Source organism: Pseudorasbora parva, chromosome 5 (genome assembly GCF_024679245.1).
Source record: "Pseudorasbora parva isolate DD20220531a chromosome 5, ASM2467924v1, whole genome shotgun sequence".
Taxonomy (NCBI): Eukaryota; Metazoa; Chordata; class Actinopteri; order Cypriniformes; family Gobionidae; genus Pseudorasbora; species Pseudorasbora parva.
The window spans coordinates 42,548,707-42,569,927 of record NC_090176.1 but is presented as its reverse complement, the minus strand read 5'-3'; the positions used below and the strand labels follow the sequence as shown (position 1 = coordinate 42,569,927).

General features: G+C 36.9%; 1 protein-coding gene and 1 long non-coding RNA gene across 3 annotated transcripts in view; one reads left to right on the top strand and one right to left on the bottom strand.

Moving 5' to 3' along the window:
• LOC137075620 (uncharacterized) overlaps positions 1-18,669 on the bottom strand; it is a 133,781-nt gene extending 115,112 nt beyond the window's left edge. For both annotated transcript variants that reach the window (XR_010905067.1, XR_010905068.1), the window contains exon 1: positions 18,573-18,669. This is a non-coding gene — a long non-coding RNA (uncharacterized lncRNA). The remainder of the gene's footprint in view (positions 1-18,572) is intronic.
• The window catches only part of col5a2a (collagen, type V, alpha 2a), a 34,195-nt gene continuing 17,374 nt past the window's right edge, over positions 4,401-21,221 (top strand). The window contains exons 1-5 of the mRNA XM_067444394.1: positions 4,401-4,630; positions 20,522-20,737; positions 20,840-20,853; positions 20,967-20,999; positions 21,088-21,120. Of these exons, the coding sequence (XP_067300495.1) occupies positions 4,534-4,630; positions 20,522-20,737; positions 20,840-20,853; positions 20,967-20,999; positions 21,088-21,120 (393 nt within the window). The 5' untranslated portion in view covers positions 4,401-4,533. The remainder of the gene's footprint in view (positions 4,631-20,521; positions 20,738-20,839; positions 20,854-20,966; positions 21,000-21,087; positions 21,121-21,221) is intronic.

The window sequence follows — 21,221 nt, the reverse complement described above, 5'->3', positions numbered from 1 at the left end:
GTGCAGAGCGAGTTTAAAAGACAACCATTTATCCCGCCCCTCGGATTGAGCCCTGTCAATGGTGAGTTTCCAGACCAAACATCTTGATGTGGGTCTGGCTTGTCAGCTAGTGGCAAAGCTGAATTTTTACAATGTAGCCATTACTCCAGTCTTGATCCTTCAGAAATGATTGGCACTCTAGAAATATTTCTTCTTATTATCAATTATAAAAACAGCTATGCTGCTTAATACTTTTGTTTTTAGTGTGTGATGTGTTTTAGTATGTGATGTTTTTGTGTGACAGTGTGTGATGACTTTATAAATTCTGTGTTGAAAGAAATCATTGACCACACAAAGACCAGATGCACTTGCTGTACATTTTACAGACACACATCTCAAAGCAGCCAACTTCTGGCGTGTTTGACTATACTGAGCAGATTTCTTCCATGCCAATGGACCCAAAAGCAGCCAGACATGAGCACAAGCAAGCAAGGAAAGCACTATCACTCATTGCAATGTCTGCCACTACAGCTTTTCCTTTCCTCTGTGCTACATTCTCTTATGACTCAGTACTTGGCAGTCTATTGTAAACGTGTGAAAAAGGGCCTCCCATTTCTGTCCTTGGCGTGAGAGTATTGCTTTTTGCAAGCAATATCACAGAGGTTTGGAAGGGCTATTGGCCACTCCATTGGGCTGAGCTACACAAGCTGTGTTGGGACTCAGCCCACCCCCTCCTCACCTCTGCTCCTCTGTGTTGAACAAGCATTGGAGATGGAGAGTAAATCAAGTGCTTGAAGAACATGGCTCACAGCTGTTTCCTCCCCCTTGCCTTAGAAGTTTTTAAAAAACTGAGGAGGATTTCGAATACAACATTAGTCAAGCATTATTTTTGAATAATTTAAGTCTTCTGGTCTTCTGGTTTATATGAGAGATATTCTCATAGAAGTTGGTTTTACTCCTGAAAGGTGTGAAATATACACATACATTATATGATCCGCATTTGTCTCATCAAAAAAAAAAAAAAAAAAAAAAACAAACCTTCAAGTTGGATTTTCATTACATACACAGCAGCCAATCAATTTCCTCATGAATATGCTAGGTAATTGGGTTTGACAGCATGACTAATTCAAATACATGCCAGAACTCTAATGAAATGAGGAAGTGAAAGGAGAAGCTAATCAGTAGTGAAAATTTGTTTCTAAAATGTATTTTAGAAAATGTATATCTGCTTAAATAATATTTAATTGATAAAAAGAACTACAGATCAGGTAATAACATTTTAAAAATGATTAACATTGACAATTGTCTTTTCATCGGCAACTGTTAGTGGGTGAGATATTTTGTCCTCACAGTTGATGTGTTAGAAGCAGACAGTTTGACACGGGCCAAAGTGTGATGGCTAGATGACTGGGTCAGAGCATCTCCAAAACTGCAGCTCTTGTGGGGTGTTCCTGGTCTGCAGTGGTCAGTAGCTATCAAAAGTGGTCCAAGGAAAAAATAGTTGTGAACAAGTGACGGGTCATGGGCAGCCAAGGCACATAAATGCATGTGGGGAGCGAAGGCTGGGCCGTGTGGTCCGATCAAACACACAAGCTACTGTAGCTCAGATTGCTAAAGGAGTTAATGCTGGTTCTTACAGAAAGGTGTCAGAATACAAATTTTACCCATACAGTGCATTGCGCATTGGGCTGCATAGTTGCAGATCAGTCAGGGTGCCCATGCTGACCTCTGTCCACCATCGAAAGCCCCAACAGTGGGCATGTGAGCATCAGAACTGGACCACAGAGCAATGGTGGCCTAGTCTGATGAGTAACATTTTCTTTCAAATTAAATGGATGGATGGGTGTGTGTACATTGCTACATTGCTTACCTGGGGAACACATGGCACCAAGATGCACTATGGGAAAGAGTCAAACTGGTGGAGACAGTTTAATGCTTTGGGCAATGTTCTGCTGGGAAACCTTGGGTCCTGTCATCCATGTGAATGTTACTTTGACACACTACCTAAGCATTGTTCCAGACCACGTACACCCTTTCATGGAAATTATATTTCCTGGTTTCCTGTCAGAATAATGCGCCCTGATACAAAGAAAAAATTTATTGGAATGGTTTGAGGAGCACAACAATAAGTTTGAAGTGTTAAATTGGCCTCCAAATTCCCCAGATCTCAATCCAATCGAGCATCTGTGGGATGTGCTGAACAAACAAGTCCAATCCATGGAGGCCCCACCTCACAACTTACAGGACTTAAATAATCTGCTGCTAATATCTTGGTACCAGATACCTTCAGAGGTCTAGTGGAGACCATGCCTCAATGGGATGTTTTGGCAGGAAAAGGGAGACCAACATAATATTTGGAAGGTGGCCATAATGTTTATGCCTGATCAGTGCTATGTCCATTATCAATTATATAGGTGAACATGGAGGTAGCCTGGGGTAGATACCAATAGTGGATGGATGGATGGATGGATGGATGGATGGATGGATGGATGGATGGATGGATGGATGGAGTTTAATTTATATAGCGCTCTTCCTAAACTCAAATCGCTTTACAATTAATAAGCATAAATACATGAACAGGACAAATACAAGAAACAACACAATATACACATTAAACACCACAGATTACCATAAGATCAGAGTCAGATGCATTAACTGGGATGAGAAATACACAAATCTCTGACCAACAACAGTTTAAACAGAATTAGCAGCAGAGAAAAAATGAGCAAATAGTGTAGTCCCTCATGAACTGGGTACACTGAGCAACCCGTGCTGAAATGCATCTCAAATGTCACACAGTCCGAATGATTGCGAACTCCAGGACTTTAAATGGTAAGCGGGAACACCCAACGGCGACCATGCCATGTCCATTTTATAAGTGTATAAAACACATTATAAACAAGACAAGACCAAAATAGACAAACAGCCAATTGTGTCAAATGCGCACAGCATACTCACACAGGAAGTCAGCTTAATGATTTCTGAAGGATGGGTAGAACAACTGAACAGACAGACGAGACAGACGAGAGAGAGAGACAGACAGACAGACAGACAGACAGACAGACAGACAGACAGATAGACAGATAGACAGATAGATAGATAGATAGATAGATAGATAGATAGATAGATAGATAGATAGATAGATAGATAGATAGATAGATATTTCAGCTGTTTTGCTCGCTCTCTCTAGACCACCCTACCCCAATCCCACACACCCTCTCAGTAAATCCCCGCCCTCTAAAGACATGTCAGCCAACCTGACGTCAGCAAATCTGAACACGCAAGAGAGCATTATCTGATTGGTTCAAATGCACTGGCTGCTTATCTGACTCTTATTCTATACAGAGCCTAGAGGTGTCAGCTACAGGTGTGATTCCTCAGGACACCTAAATCAGGGATATCTATCAGGTGGACAATTTTCTTTCTTTCTTGGAATAGAATATTTACTGTTCTTTGTCAGTTATGAGCAGTAAACATTCATTCATAATTTTTTCTCACATTAGTTAATATTGCTCCTGAGTGATCACATTATGTGGAAAGTAATCAAATACCCCTTAATAACATTAAATAGTATAAATTGAACAACAGATGGCAGTCTTCTTTTACTGTTATAGCACTGTATACAATTTTATTGATTTGAAATAAAAAAAAAAACGAAGAAAACCTGGCACTATAAAAACAAATAAAGCATTCAGCCAAATCACATGCAAGCTCTTGGTCATCTTTCACATAGATGTTTGTGTCCATGAAGTAATAACATACCCATGTGTCCAGCATGTGAAATACGCTTAATAAAATGTGAAGTTGGTCAAGTCTGTGGAAATGTAAAAGATTCCTGACCAGCAAAGGGAATGTTTAGCTGATCCTATTGTCTAGTTTTCAAAACTGAGACAACGAAGAACGAGTAACAAAAAAAAAAAAAAAAAGTATACTCCTTCGGAGCAGCAGAATTTTCTTTTCTTTTCTTTTCTTTCTTTTTTTTAACCAAAGTTTACATTTCACCATTGTCCTCCCTTCTTGCTTTCCTGCTAGGGGTTTAAATCTGTCATCTGCAACCCAAGACAAATGGGATATAAACTCTTTTCTTGTTCCCTTGTAAAAAAAAAAAGCCTATAAGCAACAGCAGTAAAGTCGGCTCAGTTAAGATGGTCATAAAGCCAGTTTACTGTCCTTCTTAGCAACAGACTCTAACATTATCAGTGAATAATCACCAAAAGTACATTTGATACAATTACTGTTACAATTCACAATATTAGCAAAGAACAACCGATCTGTAAAGAGAAGTCATGACTCAAAAGGAACAGTGTAATTCTACAGAGCCAGAGTCGATGCTTATGAGAGAGCACTGACAAAAGGGGGAGGAAAATTAGGGTTGGCAGCATTCTTCTTACTTAAAGCTGTTAAAAAAGAGGCAGCAGAGAGTGGGGCTGGGTCTGATTGCTGCTCTGAGCAGGAAAAACCTCAGTCTGTCTTCATGGTGCAGCGATAACCTGGACTCTTTTTTCCTTCCTCTTCCCTGTTACTTTGCACATAGGAACAGCTCATGTCTTTGATATGGGCATGATGATCTTTGAGCCTTATAGGACTGTCCTGTTTCTGGCTTTATCGGTGACTTTTTTACAATTTGTGAAATGCCAAGAAGAAAACGGTGGTAAGTTGCTGTTTATTCAAGCTAATTGCTGATGCTAAAGCTGATGCTTTTGATCTTGATGTAAAGACATAGGCCTAGTCTTATTTTTTATTTTATTTTATTAGTAGTTTTTTCCAGCAAGGTTTATTTAGGTATATAAAGTGAATATGTCTTAATTGATAACTGTTGAATAATTGGAGCCTAATTTTAAAGGATGTTGCATATCTGCATACGATTTGCCACTACTTTTGACCAGCAAGCATCTTATGCCATAAGTTGGATATTTGGTTGTACTTTTGACCAGCAAGTATCACTAGTTGGGTCATGTGGACACCATACTGTAACATGATTAACAGCGATGTCACTTGGATTTTGTGACATATGAGGATGGGCAAAAGGGCACAGTTTACCCCTGACTCTTTAACATGCACCATTAGATTTGTTGTGCACCAATATCCTCCTCTCACATCTGCTAAATCGATTTCAGCTTTAGCACTGTGCTCACATGTCTCTACAGGAACACATCTTGCATCCTAATGCAGAGCAGATGTGTGAGGATATTATGAGTGAGGCTCTGACTCTGAACATGCAGGGAAAAAAGAAGAAAAAAAACACCCAGCCGAGAGAACACCTGAGTGCTATTACCTCAGTCATGCCCCGGTTTAGAGCATTTCAAACATGACGTATATTTTTCCTTAAATGATGTCACCAGACACAGCACTTCTGGGGAGGTTCACTTGATCTTGAATGTTTATAGCAGATTTTGATATATGCGTATCTGAACATCATGTTTCATGTGTGCCTCTTGGATTCAAACCCTATTGTTGTGGTTTCACAGGTAGTGCGCCACCTTGTGGTATTGATTATTACAACAAAAAAACATTACATTTACATTAATTTATCATAAAAAAGACATTTATACATTTTTTTACTTGTAAAGAGATTTTTTTTTTTTGGTGAACAAAAAAAAAAAAAAATGTGTTTGTGTGTGCCCTTTCTCTAAAACAATATATTTTAGTCGTAATATCATTTTACCTGCTCAACTGCATATTTGCCCACTTGATTAGGCCCAATAAACAAGTTATAATTAGTCTCATTAGCATGTCAATCTCTATAGTACTTTACAAATACAATATTTTTTTTACGTTTTACACAAAAAGTTTTACAATTAATATTATTCTATTACAATGGCCCACTTTAGACATTCTACTTACTATAAGTAAATAAAAATAACATGTCAACTATCTCCCATTAGAGTAGAGTAGCCTATTAGTAAACTGCAGTAGACTGTTAGGCTATAGTAGAATAAGTTGATGTAGTAGTAAAGTAACTTATAGTTAGTAGAATATCTAAAGCAGACCATCGAAATAGTGTAACCAACTTAACTAAAGTCTGTTTATTTCTCACTTGAAGAAAAAGCCTAAATTGGTTTGGTTTCAAGCTAGTTAAAGTGACTAAGTGAAAGCAGCTGTCTCTTTCTAAATTGTTTGGTTTCAACAGTAATATTTATACTACGTAAAGAGAAGAAAATTACTCTACAAAAATAAAACAACAAAAAAATGACATGTGCTTTTAGGTTAATCTATGTTAATCTAATGCACAAAAGATGCAGTTTCTCTCACCGTGTCCTTTAACACAGATATTTCAATGCCAGCACACACCACACAAATCCAAGTGAAGTTGTTCTGTTCTTCATCATAACCACGTGACTCATCCAAACATCTTTCATCTGAGCATTATCACATGGAACAGTTTTAAAAAACCCTAATCTTTTGGATTTTAAGCAAATTTGGTTAAACAAATCTACACAAATTGCCTCTCACAATAAAGTGAGAAACACTGTAATTTCTCTCTGACCCAAACAGAAGATTGTCTTTCTAGCATTACCTTTAATTGGATTTTTTTTATTATAAGGTTGTGTAGCCTTTTGTTCTATTGTACTTTTTACATGAATTAATACCATTTTTTGTTTAAAAACTGGTTCCAGTTGTTGTTGCCACATCAGTTATATTACAACAAATAGGGTGTTTTCACTTTACAGCTAAATATCCAAATATGTGCATTTGACCGAGTCCATGGCTTATGTGCTGATGGAAAACATGTGCTGCATTTTTGAGCTATGACTTGATTACATGCCTCTTTGGTCCTGCAAGAGGGAGGGATAGAGACAGCAAGAAAAATAGAGAGGGAGAGAGAAGCCTGTTCTCCAAATGACACCAATTTTTTACTCTATAACCTTTACTGTACAATCTGTGGCACCTTTGATCTCCAGGAGAGATGGCATTGGGCTTCTTTATGGAATAAACAATTTAAAGGATGGATTTTTAATGTTTAGCGCACTCTTGAGTCTGCTCCATGGGAACTACTTATAAAGTAAATTATGGCAGTCAGCAAATGCAAGCCCAGAGGATGACTTCCAGATGTTAAACTGGTTGCTTTGGCAGTATTTGTCAAATATTAAAACAAATGTTGGCTAAAATGTTGTTGAGGAGGAAGTCGTGTAGCCCATGTAAAGAAAACCATGTATTCGAACAGCAAAGACTTGAGGACAATTAGGGTTGGAAAATGAGAGCAAATGCATACATTTTACCAATATACACTGCAATAGCTCAGTAAAGTCTGTTGTATATTTCATTGTCATGTGCAGGCAAGCCTTCGCCCTTATGTACAATAGTACAAAGTGAAAAACCTTCAAATATTCTTTTGGCAGACTTACACCGTCAGGAAACAAGAAGGATGAGACATATGTATGCCAAACATGACTGTGTAGAGAAGGCAGAGGTTGGCAGTGGAGGATATGATGAGAACTCCCCTTAAGAGGGTTTATAAGCCTACACAGCTGTTCCAATTGGTCTGCATGTCATCTGGATTTGGCCTATATACTTTTAGTACTCTCTGTTTGTCTATTAGTGCTACTAGTCCCCAAAACATTTCTTGATGGAAAAAATAAGAAGCTTAGATTAAACATTTAATATACTGATTTAATATACTTAATACACTGTAAAAAGATAAACAAAGTTGAGCTAACTTTTTTTTTTAAAAGGCAACTTAGCACACTCAACTTTTTAAATAAGATCAATTAATTTGCTCCAGTTAAAATCAACTTAAATACTTTTGTTCATCTAATGAGTAACGTAGTCTTTTTAACTAAGAAACAATTCTTGTCAAGACAACCAACAAATGTTTAGCAATGTAAGCAACAATCCATGTTTTTTCATCTCCACACTGTAAAAGTTATCTTTATTCAGATCAAATCGTTAACCTCCTGATCTGCTCGCGTTCACATTGGGGCCATCCCAATTTTAACAAACACGTTTGATATTTACGATATATGATGATTAGAAACAAATCCTGTCCATGACATGGTCGGTTCCAATGTCCGGCTTATTATCTGGTAATGAGGTGTTTGCAGATCAAATCTTTAAAGTCGAACCAAAACCAAAATTGACTCTATTTACTTTGTTAGCACATATTACAGTTACACAATTAATCAGTGCAAGTTAATACACAGAAAAAATTTGTTTGCCACGGTAATCTGAAAAGTTACTTTCGGTCTGGAAACAGTGTATCTTCTCAGATGATGTCAGTTTGACGGCTTGTGTTTTAAAATGCGTAACCACTCCCCTCAAACCGTTAGTCTGCTATGAGCGCGAGATGGAGAGGAGGAGCGCTGAGGTAAAAACCCTGCCCTCTGTTTAATATTTAGTTTCACTAGAAAATACGTCACAGCACTGAAGAAAACTCACTAGCTACTTCCGGTTCACTGGGACTTTAACCTAGGGAACTAAAGAACCATATCACATCTGCTCTCCACCTATCCAGTTATCCACTGCTGTGCATCTGTACAATACTAAAAGAGTGACTAATATAAAAACTTAAAAAAAGGACTGAGTAAAGTTGATACTGATACTTAAAGTACATGAAGTCCTTTGTGGCTGTACAGCTTGAAAATATATTATGACATGATGAAATGACACAGGTTTTGGATATGGGCCATGAAATCAATTCAACATAACTATTCCACATTACTTTTGCCAGTGACTATAGAGCACAGCCCTATAATTACAGTACAGTGTGCTGAAAATTAAACAGATGTCATTCAGACTAGAATAGCGATTGAGTGCTAAGCAAAGAAATTAGTTTTTAATTCAAATTGAGTTTGAATGCATACCAACTTATTTGTGGGCTATTCGAAGTTATGCTGAATATATATTTTTAAAGGCATTCTTGACGAATCCACAATATTTATTGCAGAATTTGATATTCAGTTTCATTTATTGGGTATAACTACATCTTGACATGATGTACTTTTTTGACTTGACATCACTGTACACATTTTTGTACTCAATTTTTGACGGGGAATCTCGTGGCACAAGATCTCGTCACATCCTTATAAAAGTGTAAATACAACCTTATTAATATTCATGCCTCAAGTGCATGATGGGAACACCAGTATCAGAGAGTTTTATTTCAGTTTATAATGGTGATACTTAAATAATCATAAACATAAACAAATCAAAGTAAAATATACTTATATTAATATGATTTCTACAAGCTTGAATTGAGTACTACAAATATTGAATTTATATTCAAATATATATATTTAAAGAAATTATCGCCTGAACTAACTTATTCCATGTGGAAATTACTTCTTTTTTTTCTGTAGTCCACTCTAGAGAAAAATAAGAACTCTCAACATGAGAACACAGTGTGCTTTTCAACACAAGCAACTATCTTGGACTTCATACACTCATAACTAGGCCATTTGAGTCAGCCCAGTTTGCATGGAAACATCTGCAGGGATTGAGTCATGGACACAATGAGTTTGGATTCTAATAGTGTGTGAAAAAGAAATGTGTGCCATGTGTCACATTTCAGTTTGTAAATGTCAGAGGCCCATTAGAAAATCATATATATAAACTTTATTTGTTTGTAATATCCGTTGGTTTAAAAAACAACAACAAAAAAACAGCAGTTGGAAGTAGTTCTCAAAATGAAAATGAAGGAATGATGTACCAAACTACTGTTAAGGAGTTTCTTTTTTCCATTAAGCCGTATATTTCCAGTGCACACTCAATTATTCCAAGTATTAGGTCAATTATACCAATTACTTTCTCACACTGTTTAAAGTAAAAAAAATAATAAACGGATGTTAAACATTGTAAAACATATGTATGTATCTAATAGATCAATGTTGCCAAAACAGTTTATTTATCATATTAGGGAGAAAATGTGATCCTGGAAGTAGCTTAAAGTTCAAAAACACATTCAAAAGAGAGGCATTTTTCCACCTTGTAAGTTAGTTAATTTTCATATTTTCACAGCATGAAGTCTCTCACACTGGCATTTCCTCTGGAGAGAACGCTGAGTAATGTCTAGGTCTGAGCAATGATATCATTCCCTGCTGTCCCATTATGCTTACAGCTAATCGACCTAGTATTATTGTCTTACATTTTAGTCAGCCAGTAAGGATGCTCTTGATTATCATTAAAAAATAGTGGATACTGATGAAGTATTTTTTCCGTTAGTGTACTTAACCCCATGCAATTGCTTGACGAGTGGAGCTCATATACGAGCTATTGTATTTTTTATAATTTCAATGCCACATCAAACTGTGCTCTAAAACCCTTACCTTATACCTCTTAGTCATTGGTTAACTCATTTTAATATCTAACCTGTTGTTTAATCTAAACTTGTATGCTTGCTTAGGCTTAATTATCACTTGCGATAAAAATATACTATATCTGAATACATATATTTTATCTTACAGTATTTTGTATCTGGCAACAATCTAAGAGTCAGAAACAGACAGCCTATGATTTTTGTTTTACTAGTGTAATGTATTTCTAGTTGCAGTAGACTGCTGGTCAAACCATTAGGAGTGATGAAATGACTCTGAGATTTGTCACTTAGATCCAGACCAGTATTCTCACAAAACACTGCAGTCAAACTAGCAGATCATGACTAATCAGACATTTTCAAAAGCTCTAAAGTGAAGAACTCCCTAAACATGCAATCATGAAAAAGAGATAAAGCATTGACTCTCTTAACTATTTCACATCTAATCAACAGTCTATTGTTTCCCGTTTTCCAATTTAAGTTTGAAGATCCACTTAGTGCATCTGACCAGAAATACACGTACGGAAAATCTGTGGTACAAGTAACTTTACAAATATATGTCAACTCTCATTAGAGTAGTAGGAGACAGTCTGCTTAATATCTGCTAACACTTTATTTTGAAGCTTCCCCCATCTACTAGCCCATTCTACTAACCCAAACCATAAAACCTAACAGTGAGCCTACTACAGTCTACTAATACTCTAATGAGAGTTAGTTTACATGCATTTTCAAAGTTACTTATAGTTAGTAGACCTTAGTCTAAAGTGGACCTTCGTAGTAAAGTGTTACCAAATCTGTTTCCAGTCAAGTACATTGTGTTTCTATAAAATGTTTTGATAAATGCTGGATGAGTTTGGAATGCATTATTAAGTACATATGTTAAAAACTTTGTACACAACCAGTCCGTATCACAGTCAATTTATGGCCTTTGCAAGAACTGACCTTTAGACTGACCTTTTGGCCATTATAACCCTTGATGCTTTAAAAAGATATGACGCTATAAACTTCAAAGACTTTCTCAGAGAAAGTAGGATGCCTTCTAGTGGTGTAGTTTGCAGTCTCATTTTTATGAGAGAAAGAGCACATCATTACAACTGATTTTAAATACCTATAACAGATATATGAGGATTTCTGAATTCTGACTCGTGATGCAGTCAGTTCAGTGTGAATCATAATCATAAATCACACTGTGATCATTTGTTGGCCAGAGGAGAATTGGCCCCCGACTGAGCCTGGTTTCTCTTAAGGTTTTTTACTTCATTTCATCACGTGATGGAGTTTGGGTTCCTTGCCACTTTTGCCTTTGGCTTGCTTAGTTGAGGACACTTAAAGGGGTGATGAATTGGGAAATCAACTTTCCCTTGAGCTTTTGATATGTAAAAGGTCATAGTGCTACAAAACACACCTTTACAGAATGTGTAATTTACTAGCCCCGCCCACTGATTCATGGAGCTGATCGGATCACTAGCCAGCAGCAATAAAAATGTGGAAGAAGATATTAAGATATTGTGGAAGAACACTGTCGCTGCATAAGCTTCCTAAAAGGGGTTGCACCGACTAGTTGACTAATCGACTAGTCGACCTTAATGCTCTGTCATGACGCTTTAAGCTTGATGTCGACTAGTCGCTGGCCTATAGAGGGCGCAGCAGGATAAACATTCCTGACACGCAGGCTCTGTTTTGAACAGTTAAAAATGACAAATAAACGCATACTCCGAGAGCTCTCCACAAAGTATGTTTGATTATACCATCTGGATGCTCAAAATTGATCAGGAGAATGCCCGCTTATTGTACACGTAAGTTAATCATCGCGCTAAACTAATGCGTGCTGCATTGCAACACACACACATAGCCGATCAAACATCACGCAGAGATTGCGCGCCTCACACTAAACCATTCAGTAGCACAGATATGTATCAACACTGTTCTGTGATTTATCAATAAAATAGCGTAGAAACTGAAAAGTTCTAGCATATATTTCTTGATAACTAAAACTCACAGCTTCACTATAGTAAAGAGACTAGGTAGAATTAATTCACACACAATCACTCACTAATGCATTCACATACATGTAATCTTTATTGTGCTACTTATCTGTATCTTATTCAGAACGAGCAGACATTTTTAAGAAATACGACCATAAGACAAAGAACTGATACAAAAGCGTCATATAGGACCCTTATGGACAGCGCGGTGTCATATGCCATAGCTGTCTGACTCCTATGCACAAGAAGAATCGTGTTCGCGTCTTAGCTCAAGGTTCAGGCTTATTTGTTCATTAATGACGTCATCAGTGACTAGTCGACTTTAAAAAAATGGAAGTCATTAAACCCCTATTTCCTACAGATCATAATATTTGGAATCTGTGATACTTAATTTATTTTTAATGAAGTTCCAGCTCATGTGGGGAAGAACGTTTGTGTGTTCGCTTCATTTCACTGTGGAACCGTTTGTAAACAAATCTCAAGTGCTGGATTTGCAGACACGTGTGCCTTCTATATTGGATCCGACAGTAATGGTGCACCAAACTTATGTGAGTAAAACGTATTTTTAATATGTAATAGTATAAGTCCAGCGGCTGTACCAGACCCCGTCGGCAGAAATTCTTTCTTGATCTGGGCGTGCACGTGTGTGTGTGTGTGTGTGTGGTTCGCGGTTATATTGACGAGAAATAAGAAAATAAATGAGAAATGAGAAATAAATCATTGTGTTTGTTTGATAAAGACAAGTTGCAGTTGCCTCTTTCAAAATAAATTTACTTCCAAGTCTCCAGTGCGTCACGCCCATCAAAACCCAGCGTTCAGAAAACCAGTGTAGAAAATAGCCTATTACGTATTAGTTATGATTTTTTTGAATGTAAAAACCACACAAACAGCATTAGTTGACCTCAGACAACAGTATAAAAAAAGAAAAAAATCCAGTTCATGACACCTTCAATATTCAATATTATTGATATGGCTTTACTGAAGCTGCTTTTTGCAGAATTGCTTCATAGATGAAATTAACTAATTTAATAATTTATGTTTTTTACAACAGAACTGAATCAACACTGAACTGACTTCAGCTGAACAACATGCATACTTTCCCAGTCATCACTGTAAATCTGTTGTTAAACCATCTCTTTTGTATAAAGCGCTATTTTAATGATCTGAGCACATGGTCCACTTAGGGTGTGAATTAATCCACTTTTGATAAACCAATCAGAGTCACTTCTCCCATTCTCTTTAAAACCCAGTTACACTTGCCCCATGGTGGATTTGCTATTTACATTGTTAAATTTGTAAGCGGAAAGACTGAGAATGCTTCTGCAGAGAGGAATCCTTTAACTTTAACTAAAATATTTAAAAATGTTTGTGTGCTGTTGCTGCTGTGCATCCCTGTGTGTAATGCCTGTTGATGCAATTGTTTCTTTTGATCTCAATATCATGCCCAAAGAGGAACAAAATCCAGAGATACTATTGAAATATGTATTGGAATATGCATTTAGGTTTGCAGATGTTTCTAAAGACAAAGGTTGAAGCTAATGTTTGAGATCCTTAAAGGGTTAGTTCACCCAAAAATTTACATTCTGTCAATAATTACCTACCCTAATGTTGTTCGACACCCATAAGACCTCTGTTCACCTTCAGAACATAAATTAAGATATTTTTGTTGAAATCCGATGGCTCAGAAAGGCTTTCATTGACACCAATGTCATTTCCTCTCTCAAGACCCATAAAAGGCTTATTTCAAATCAAAGATTTGAACATGAATCCGAATTCGAGTTATGAATCAGAATTGCATCAGTATCGATTCATGATTCGGATTGCACGTGTCACGTGATTTCAGCTGTTTGACACACGATCTGAATCAGGAATCAATACGCTGATTCATAACGGTTCGAAACTTTGTTTTGAAATCGGCCCATCACTATATAATTAGTTATCTAGTTTTTTTGCACACAAAATTTATTCTTGTCGCTTCATAAAATTATTGAAGAGCCACTGTAGTGAGATGGGCTTTGTAACGACGTCTTTAGTGCATTTTATGGGTCTTGAGAGAGGAAATGACATTGGTGTCAATGAAGGCCATTCGGAGCCATCGGATTTCAACAAAAATATCTTCATTTGTGTTTTCTGAAGATGAACGGAGGTCTTACGGTGTCTAATGACATTAGGGTAAGTAATTAATGACATTGAAAATGTCATTTCCTCTCTCAAGACCCATAAAAGGCACTAAAGAAGTCGTTACAAAGCCCATCTCACTACAGTGGCTCTACAATAATTTATGTTGCAACGAGAATGGTGTCAAAAAAATTAAATAAAAAATAACAACATGTACAGTGATGGCCTATTTCAAAACACAGCTTACCGAAGCCGCTGAGCTTAATGAATCAGTGTATCGATTAGGGCTGTCAATTGATTAAAAGATTTAATCGCGATTAATCGCATATTGTCATGAGTTAACTCCCGATTAATCACTATTTAATCACAGATTTTTATCAGTTGTAAATTTCTTAAATTAAGTTTAAATTAAGTGTTTAATACTCTAATCAACATGGGTATGGACAAATATGCATGCTTTATGCAAATGTATGTTTATTATTAGTGAAACCATACTTATTCAATAATAATCAATAATAAAGACTAGACATGTATCAAAGGTCATAGATGTTTATCAAAGAACTTGTTCATGTCTCTTAAACTTAAACTTAAAAATTCAGAATAAGCAGTGATTTCTCTCATTTTAAGAATATAAAGGGAGTTTTTACACTGGCAGTTTAGTTCAGAACAGGGCACAGTTTGTATGGAAAATTGGTAATGTGAAAGCAGTGATGCGGACCTGTGAGCGCACCAGAACCATACCATACCTGGAGGAGGTCCATATTACACGAGTAGGAATATAGTGCGGCCCCTTTAAGAGATGTGTGCTCCCTATTGAACTGCCGCTATTGTGTGTGTGTGTGTGTGTGTGTCGAACAGTGTGAGAAACACGGACTTGGGAGCGCTCTTGTTCAGGAAAGTAACCTGTTTTAGCCGATTGTAATGTATTTAGTTCAATAAAACACATGTAGCCTACTGTAAGTGGTGATGGTGTTAATGATTTGCCTCATGAGCGAGAGCGAGCTTGCAGTGTATTCGCGCATCGTGCTTGGACTGCAAAGAATGCAATGCGCTCTTTGTAAAAATTCACTTTTCTTTCGACCAGAAAATACAGAAACAGAAAATATGGTAGCTTGTAGGCAATAACTGCACTTTTGGTTTGGAATAGTAATATTAATGTTAACCCTTTTCTTTCCCTATTAATGTTTGCTGCTGCATCCTGTACGTGGCTTATCTCAGTTTTTCCAACTACGGGCTACATCTTGGATAAAACAGAAAATGCGTGCGGCATTAACGCGCATCAATAAATTTAGTGCCGTTAAAATGAATTTGCGTTTTTTGAATTTAATTTTGACAGCCCTAGTATCGATTCATGATTCGGATTGCATGTCAAACTGCTGAAATCACGTGACTTTGGTGTTCTGAACCGCTGATTCGATACACTGATTCATAATGCTTCGAAGCTTTAGGAAGCGGTGTTTTGAAATCGGCCCATCACTTTATAAGTTTAGTTTTTATTTTATTTTTTTGCACACAAAAACTATTTTCGTTGCTTCATAAAACGATTATAGAACTACTGTAGTGAGATGGACTTTGTAACGACGTCTTTAGTGCCTTTTATGGTTCATGAGAGAGGAAATGACATTGGTGTCAATGAAGGCCTTTCTGAGCCATCGGATTTCAACAAAAACATCTTCATTTGTGTTTTCTGAAGATGAACGGAGGTCTTACGGGTGTCAAACAACATGAGGGAATGTAATTAATGACAGAAGTTTCATTTTTGGGTGAACTGACCCTTTAATGCAAGGTAGAAAAAAAGCAAAAGGAAATAGGATGATCTGAAATGGAAGTACTGCAGTGAGGGGTCACATGAAGTAAATGTTTATATAAATCCTCTCCGCTGATGCCTCACGGTTCTCCACACAAAGAAGTGTAATATAAGCTAGAATCATGACAGACCAGCTGTGGAAGCTCTGCAAGCTCTCAAAACATCCAAACAAAGCAAAGTAGAGGAAACACACTACAAAAAGAAACATAAGGGAGTGATGTTTCCAATCCCTGGAAAGAATGAGTAGGGTTGTTCCTCACAGGATGCACAAAAGATAGAGATTTTAAAAAATCCACAACCTGAAATCATTGATTTATTTATTTATTTATTTTTACATTTTTATTTTTACTCTTAAGATTGATTAATTATTATAATGTTTAAATTTAATTTACTTTTTAACTGCCCAGATTTTTCACTCCTGCTGCATGAAACGAGGCCAGGAAAGCAATGAGTAGGCTATGTCAGGTCATGAGATTTTGTTAAGATCAGCCAAGAATCTTCCAGGCCCAAATATTCTGAAAATACAAGCTCTGTTTCTAGCCTGTTATGACACCATGAATAGACATCTCAGACATGTGGTGAAAGCTGTGCAAAATAAAAAACGACTGGGGGCCATGCTAAAATATTTAAAAGTTCACATTGAAGATACCGATGGAAACTTTTTTTTTTTTTGGTCACTTATTCTAGGAAAACGTATTTTAAAAAAATATCTATTTCATTACAAATGCAGTTAAAAAGAATATGTTCAATTTGAAATGTTGTGTTAATTAAGACTAATCAAGCATAAAAGTTAAGATAAAACAAGTTAAATATTAAAATTAGTTAATAAAGGACAGGCGGTAAGAGTTTTAGAGCACCGTGTGATGTGGCAATAAAATTATGCAGTCAAAAAACGTCTGTTCCAAGTTTCTCACCGCACATCATCGGAAAAACAAAAAAGAAAAAAAAAGGTGAAAGACATGTCCAAACCAGAGGAAACCCTGTTTCCTTCTACAAACGAGGTTGTTCTCCCTAGACTGAAATCAGTGTGACTCTTCATTTGAAGATCCTCATTTGCATCTCAGTAAAGGGTAGCCACAAGGACATAGAGTCGAGGCTTGAATAATCATAGGCTTCACAGTCACTTTGAGGTCTATATGTCTGAAGTGACAGTCTGAATTACAATGTAGACAAATCACCAACATCTCATTTTCACACAGATTCGTCTTCAAAAAGAGGGAGTTGTGTGTGAACTGTGGGGAACTCTATCAGTTAATTACAAGAGAGGTCAGAGGTCTGTGAGACACACAATTTATTTATGTCATTGACGTTGAAAAAGAAGGACTGGAGACCTTTTAAAATTTCCCTGGAGTTTGAATGCAACTTATCTGGTTTAACTGTAAAACAGATGCTTCCTTTATGGAAAAAATGCATTTTCCTGGATTGTGTGATTACTGTACATCAGCATTTATGAAAGAAGATCTTACAAATGTCATTTAATCAAATTATTATTCAACATTGTTCGGTATTCAGATGAAACATTTATTGAATTATTATAGACTACTCTCTCTCTCGCTCTCACACACACACACACATGTTGGAAAGACAGACTCAGATGAGTCACTGTTTCCATAAGGTCATTTTCTAACCCATACAGCCTTGTTCCAACAACAAAGTCCCAGAACACAGCAAGTTATGAGTATTTCCACATAAACCAAAGGAAAATACATGTGATTTATATTAGTTAAAACTCCCACAATGCAGTATCTTGGTGGAGATGTACATTTCTTAAGAAACTGCCCATTGTTTTCCAAGCCCATTCCTACGGAAGCCTAAGCATTTGGGAGCGAACCACAGACTTTAGCTGACATGGAGTAATGCTGAGCATGTTCAGTGTGGTCTGGTCAGGCCAGACTGAAAGACTGGTGGAAAATGTACGTCAGAAGTCCACAAAGGACCATGCTTTTGCTATCATCATCGCTAGGGGATTTGAAGCATTGCTGTAGAAAGCGCAGAGTCTGCAATGAATTAGCTAACCCAGGGAAAGAGTGAGTTTTCTCTTCACCTTTAATGGTAAGGTTTTCAGGGGTGGCTTGAGAACGATAGTTTCCCCTCCCATAAATTGTTAATGGCTCAAACACCTTTTCTATTAAATATTCATAGGGGAATATACAGTTCCAGCTGTTTCGACTAAAATTCTTACCACTGAATCTTTTAGAAATGTTATTGTTCTAAGATGTGTATTCTATTCTTTCTCAAATGTGTTGTAGTTCCATTTGTTTCTGTGAATTACTTTGAATGCCATGGACTGGGACGATGGAAAGTGCTTTTATGTGCAATACTGCTAGAATATCCTACTGTAATTATTCACACCAACAGCATGAACATGACATTGCCGTTATGCCCCATATAAACATAAAGACATATAAACCAAATTTGACCAGCTTGTTCTTACTTTTTCACCTCCAATGGGTTTTGTTGCACCTCCAATATCACAATGTCCAAACGCTGCTCTAGCCTACTTCCAATCCGCAATGGTCAAATACACGGGCCTGAAATATACAAAGAGTGAAATATAGTGAATATATCAGTCTTAACACTGGTCTTAGTTACATCAAAACTAGTATGCTTGCTGCTGTGTTTTCTGAGGTTGTCAACAGCCTTGTAAAGATATCTCTTTTCATTGGCATCCTTCCCTGAGACATTTATTCCCTCTGGTCAAAACAGTGCGATTTCCAATCAACACCCTCCTAATACATCCGCTTCATTTATGCTATTTTTATTCATTAGCTTGTAGGCGCACTTTTGGCATGCTCACGTTCAGAATTTGATGGTTGTGTCTCCCCTTAAGGTATGGTGTATTTGATCTGCATCTCCGAGTCAGTACGTGTTTATTTTTTGTGTGTAGGCGGGCATATGGGGTGTGCGATATCGTCTGCGATAATATTGTATGTGTCGATGTGCGATCTGACATTATCGAGTAGGCCTACGTTATATCCCTCACACACACACCCATGTGTGGTGTGCGCGTACACTACGTGATGTAACTGTCTTGAAGATTAGACTAGTGCGGGAGCACGCTTTCACTGCATGTATTATAATAAATATCACAGGACGAATCCAGATATCAGCATGATAACAAATGTGATACTGATTTTATACAAGTTTACTAAACAAGAATGTAATAATTGACTTACATTTTAGACACCAAATTGCCCATTTTTACTCTATTTCGAGAATAGTTCAAAACAAAGTCACAGCGTCTCTGAGCAACACACGCGGTGCTTTCTTTGCCGAATGAATCAGCTATTTGAACAAATCATTTGAATCAGTGATTCAGTGAATAAGACTGATTAATATAGTCAAATGATTCGTTTCTGAATGAATCATCGTTTGAATTAATCGGTTGGATATCAATGACTCAACTTTAACAGTGACTTGCTGCATGCCGCCTAGTGGCGGTTTTAGTTTCACGTTTAAAGAATCTTTTCAAGTTTTAAATAATTTAAAAATATCAATATTCAACATAATGTGTTTAAAACATCAAAACGTTGTGCATTACTACAGGTTATTTGTCACCTCTAAGCTCATTAAACAGTATGTGTAAATGCCACTTCAAATGCAGCTTCTGTTTCCTCTTCAGAGTGAAATCCCTGTGAGAGTGAAGTTTTCAGGTGAGCAAACCTACATGTTTCATTGACTGAAGCTCAAGGGTGCCACCTGGTGTATTGGTGTTACAGCAGCACTGCATTCCTAGACGTGAACAAATATTTGCCTTCTCCAGAGTTCTCTCTAGGTCTTAATTTCTTGAAAAAGTTATTAGGAAATAGTTTATTATAAATATGGATTAACTTTATTTCAATTATGGAGAGAATAGCACATTGCAGTAGAGTCGAGGTCTGCTGGAAACAGTATAGGCTATGTATGAATCAGACTTCCTGGAGAGCATTAGCTCATGTCTTCCCACAAGAGCATTTCCAAAAGACAAGAGACTTTTCCAGTAATTCTCAGGCACTTTTTTTTGTGTGTATATAGTAACGCTTTTTCTCTTTTGCCTGGCCTTCTGGATTAGTTGCATGCATGCCACACATAATCAGGTGATACTATGAGTGCCTTTTTCATTTTTAAAAGTATGATTTTAAATATTTGATCAAATAAAGAATGGAAAATATGAAGAATCAATGCAAAATTCATGATTTCATTGTGCATATTTTTTTTTTTGGGGGGGGGGTAGAGGGGTAAAACAGTTATATTTTGTTATGCGTTTACAAAAGTGTGTGTGTGTGTGTGTGTGTGTGTGTGTGTGTGTGTGTGTGTGTGTGTGTGTGTGTGTGTGTGTGTGTGTGTGTGTGTGTGTGTGTGTCCACGCATTATTTATATAGTGTTTACCTTTTTTGCTTGTAGAGGATGAGTTGAGCTGTACAGAGAACGGACAGGTGTACACAAACAGAGACATCTGGAAACCTGAACCATGCAGGATCTGTGTTTGTGACAGCGGGACCATCTTGTGCGATGATGTGCAATGTGACGAAGTGTCTAACTGTGGAAAGGTAGTAGTCCCAGTGGGAGAGTGCTGTCCTGTTTGTGACACAACATATGACGGTGGCAATGGCAGACCAGGTGAGGATGAGCACCACAAAAACCTTCAAAACAAATATAGGCTATTTAAATGTAAGAAAACAGATTAACAACAACTATTCTTGTCTCTTTTTTTCTTGTCAGAGAGGATTGCCAAGGTAATCTACATAGTTACACTCAGCACTGCCAATATCCAGTTTATTTATTTAAAGTACAAAATAATAATGGATTGGTCCACTGACTTCCTGTGACTCATTATTCTTGATTTCAGGGCCAGAAAGGGGAACCTGGAGATGTTCCACATGTATGTTTGAATAAACATTTACCTTACATTTGAAGATGAGAATGGATGTACAGTTTGTAAAATAATACAAATTCCATCTTGATTTCAGGTTGTCGGATTAAGAGGTCGTCCTGGACCAATGGTGAGCGTTCTTTCATTGAATTTTGTCCCGATCACTATAAAAAAAATAAAAATAGATGCATCTAATAGATCCAATTTTATATTAATTTTATAATTTTATAA